The sequence below is a fragment of the Eucalyptus grandis genome, chromosome 3, assembly GCF_016545825.1.
Source record: "Eucalyptus grandis isolate ANBG69807.140 chromosome 3, ASM1654582v1, whole genome shotgun sequence".
NCBI classification, from domain to species: Eukaryota; Viridiplantae; Streptophyta; class Magnoliopsida; order Myrtales; family Myrtaceae; genus Eucalyptus; species Eucalyptus grandis.
Window position 1 is genome coordinate 39,377,437 of NC_052614.1, and position 3,117 is coordinate 39,380,553.

Consider the following 3,117-nt stretch of genomic DNA (forward strand, 5'->3'; position numbering starts at 1 on the left):
GATTGGACTTTTATCACATCTGGCACATCTAAACTTGGCATCAAATAATTTGAGTGGATCGATATTGGTGCCGTTAAGCTCATGCAAAAGCTTGTTGAGCTTGAACTTGAGTAGAAACAAATTTTTTAGCAATATTCCTCTTGAGATAGCCAACATACAATTTCTTCAAGTTCTTGACTTGAGTCATAATTTGTTGAGTGGAAGCATACCAAGAGAGCTTGGAAAGCTAAGAATGCTGGAAGTTCTAAATATTTCCCACAACGGTCTATATGGTTCTATCCACATACTTTTGGTGATATGTTGGCCTTGACTTCTATTGATGTATCCTATAATGACCTAAAAGGTCCTCTCCCAAATGTCAAGGCTTTCAATGAGGCCCCATTTGAGGTAATACAACATAATAGAGGGCTTTGTGGAAATGTTGTTGATTTACCAAAATGCAATTCCATCGGGAGTGAGAAACATAATCAATACATTGGAACCAGAGTCATAGTTATCCTCATTCTCTCATTCTTGGGGTTTCTCTTTTTCTCTTGCACATGGGCCATTCTTGTAATCGTCAATCATCGTCAAAGAAGGATTATCAAGAAGGACAACTATGAACGGGCAAATGACTTGGATTTCATGCGTATTTTGAGTTATGATGGCAAAGTTTTCTACAATCGAATCATCGAGGCCACAGAAGGATTTGACTCTAAGTACTATGTGGGTGAAGGATCATATGGAATTGTTTATAAAGCCGAGATATCAAAAGGTCAAACGGTTGCTATCAAGCAAACCTCTTCATCGCAAGAAGATGGTGAGATTGTTGATTTGATATCATTTGAAAGGGAAATTCAAGCCTTAACGAATATACGCCATCGCAACATTGTGAAATTCTATGGATTCAGCTCTCATGCCCAACGCTGTTTTTTGGTGTATGAGTACATGGAAAGAGGAAGCTTGAGGACAACTTTGAATGATGATGAAAAAGCAATAGAATTTACATGGGACAAGAGGGTAAATGTGATCCGAGGAATTGCAAATGCATTGTCCTATATGCATCACGAATGTTCACCTTCATTGATTCATCGAGACTTGACTAGTAACAACATTCTATTGGATCGGCATTATGAGGCTCATGTTTCTGATTTTGGCACTGCAAGGCTATTGAGGCCAGATTCGTCAAATTGGACTCTTATTGCTGGCACTATCGGATATATTGCTCCAGGTACTTTGTAAATTTTTCAATTTTAATGGGCATTCGGTGTCAAACATGCCTTCTAAATAATTGAACTTTTGCTAGGTTCTTGATTATTTAATCTTCTTATGGAAATTAGGTTACTAATTTAGAGCTTTCAAATTTTGTGTTGACCTTCTGATTTCCTTGATAAGGAAGAATTGGCAAATGAGGAAAAAAATCGTAATTGATCCATTCAAGGATATTAAGTTTGTGTTACAAAAATGATATTCATACTTGAAGCGTCAAACAAAATCCTTTGGAATTCACCGCAGCATAAACTCCAATGCTCAAATCAGTTTTGTGAGTGTAGACTAGGTAGAAATTTGTACTTGTAATCATCACATCATGGGAAGCAATGTTGTCAACTTGAATTTAGCCTGTGATCGAGGATATAAAAAAATAGGATTTTTCCACTTGCAGAGCTGGCTTTTTCTACAATGCCTACGGAAAAGTGTGATGTGTATAGCTTTGGAATAGTTGCATTAGAGACAATCATGGGAAAGCATCCAGGAGATCATGTTTCTTGGGAATGTTCATCGTCTTCCCAAATTGAGTCGCCAATGATGCTGAAGGATGTGCTGGATCAACGTCTCTCACCTTCTAGACTTCATTTTCGAGATGCACAGGATGTGGTCTTGATTGCCAAGCTAGCATTCGCGTGCTTGCAGGCCAATCCACGGCTTCGACCGAGCATGAGACAAATCTCACGTGAGCTTTGCATTCAAGTACCCTTGGAAATGCCACTCTCTACAATCAGTTTAAAGCAACTTCGCGATCTTAGTGTCAAGAAGATTGGAGCACATAGAACAGATGGTAAGTTTCTAAATTATTTTTCATGTGTTATTTTGTTTAGTTCTTAATAATGATGATGATCGCCTTTTGAATATCGTCTTAGTTCTCACTCATCCCTTGTGTTTTATGACTTTCATTGCAGAGCCAGCTTCTCTTTGAACATTACAGGAAAAGTGCAATGTTTATTGTTTGGAGTTGTTGCACTAAAAATAATTATGGGAAAGCTTTTGGGAAGATCTTGTTTCACAATTATTTCAAAATTTTTGCAAAGCAATCAGGAAGTGAATTTGCAAAATGCATTGGATCGATGTATATTGCCTTCTTTTTAATCAAGATGTATATTGCTTCTAAGAGAGATAATGATACTAGTTGTCTGTGAAATTTTATCAAAATGCAATGTCATTCTTGAGCACTTTTGACTAATGTGCGATATCATCTCGGAATTTTCAGTTGGTTCAATTCCATTCTACAATTGGATCTACCCAACTTCTAGATCCAAGAAGCACAAGTTGATCATTCAAACTTATGGAGCCATTAAACTAGTAAAATTGGATAGATTTCATATTTTCTTACACAAAAATCCATTCTCACTTGATTTAGCGTCGTCCACACTGAATTTTTTTTTTTTTTTTTGGTAAATACAAGATACAAAACTAAGAAAAATTAATGTCTAAAATCTATAATCCCAACTTTATCACTAAACAAAACATGAGATAATTCTCTAAGAGGCCACAAGTAAAATGTAGTATCCAAACGCTTCACTATGCCAACATAGACAAGCATATCAGCAGGCCGATTGCCTTCCCGAAAATGTGATGAATTTTGAACTCAAAATGAGAGCTTAATAGTCTTCTAATATCTTTAAGAAGTGTTGGTCTAGTGTTGTCCGCTATTCTCTTTTGGTTAACAAATTCCATAAAAATTTTGGAGTCCATCTCAATAATGAGTTTATGGAAACCTCGTTATTTTGCGATGGTAAGTCCCAACCATAGCGCCCATAGTTTTGCTTGTAAAGATGAGCATATTTCAAGAAATAAGATAAAATCGCCAAGCCAGTCACCCCATTCATTTTGGAATACTCCTCCGGCTCTTCTAAGTCCAGG

At 36.7% G+C, this 3,117-nt stretch overlaps 1 protein-coding gene across 1 annotated transcript; it reads left to right on the forward strand.

Annotated features, from left to right (window-relative positions):
• The first annotated feature begins 297 nt into the window (after positions 1-297).
• LOC104439687 (MDIS1-interacting receptor like kinase 2) lies at positions 298-2,173 on the forward strand. The gene is made up of 3 exons (XM_039309595.1): positions 298-1,210; positions 1,643-2,035; positions 2,157-2,173. Exons 1-3 carry the CDS (start codon positions 298-300, stop codon positions 2,171-2,173), a joined length of 1,323 nt encoding a protein of 440 aa, XP_039165529.1.
• Positions 2,174-3,117: the final 944 nt, after the last annotated feature.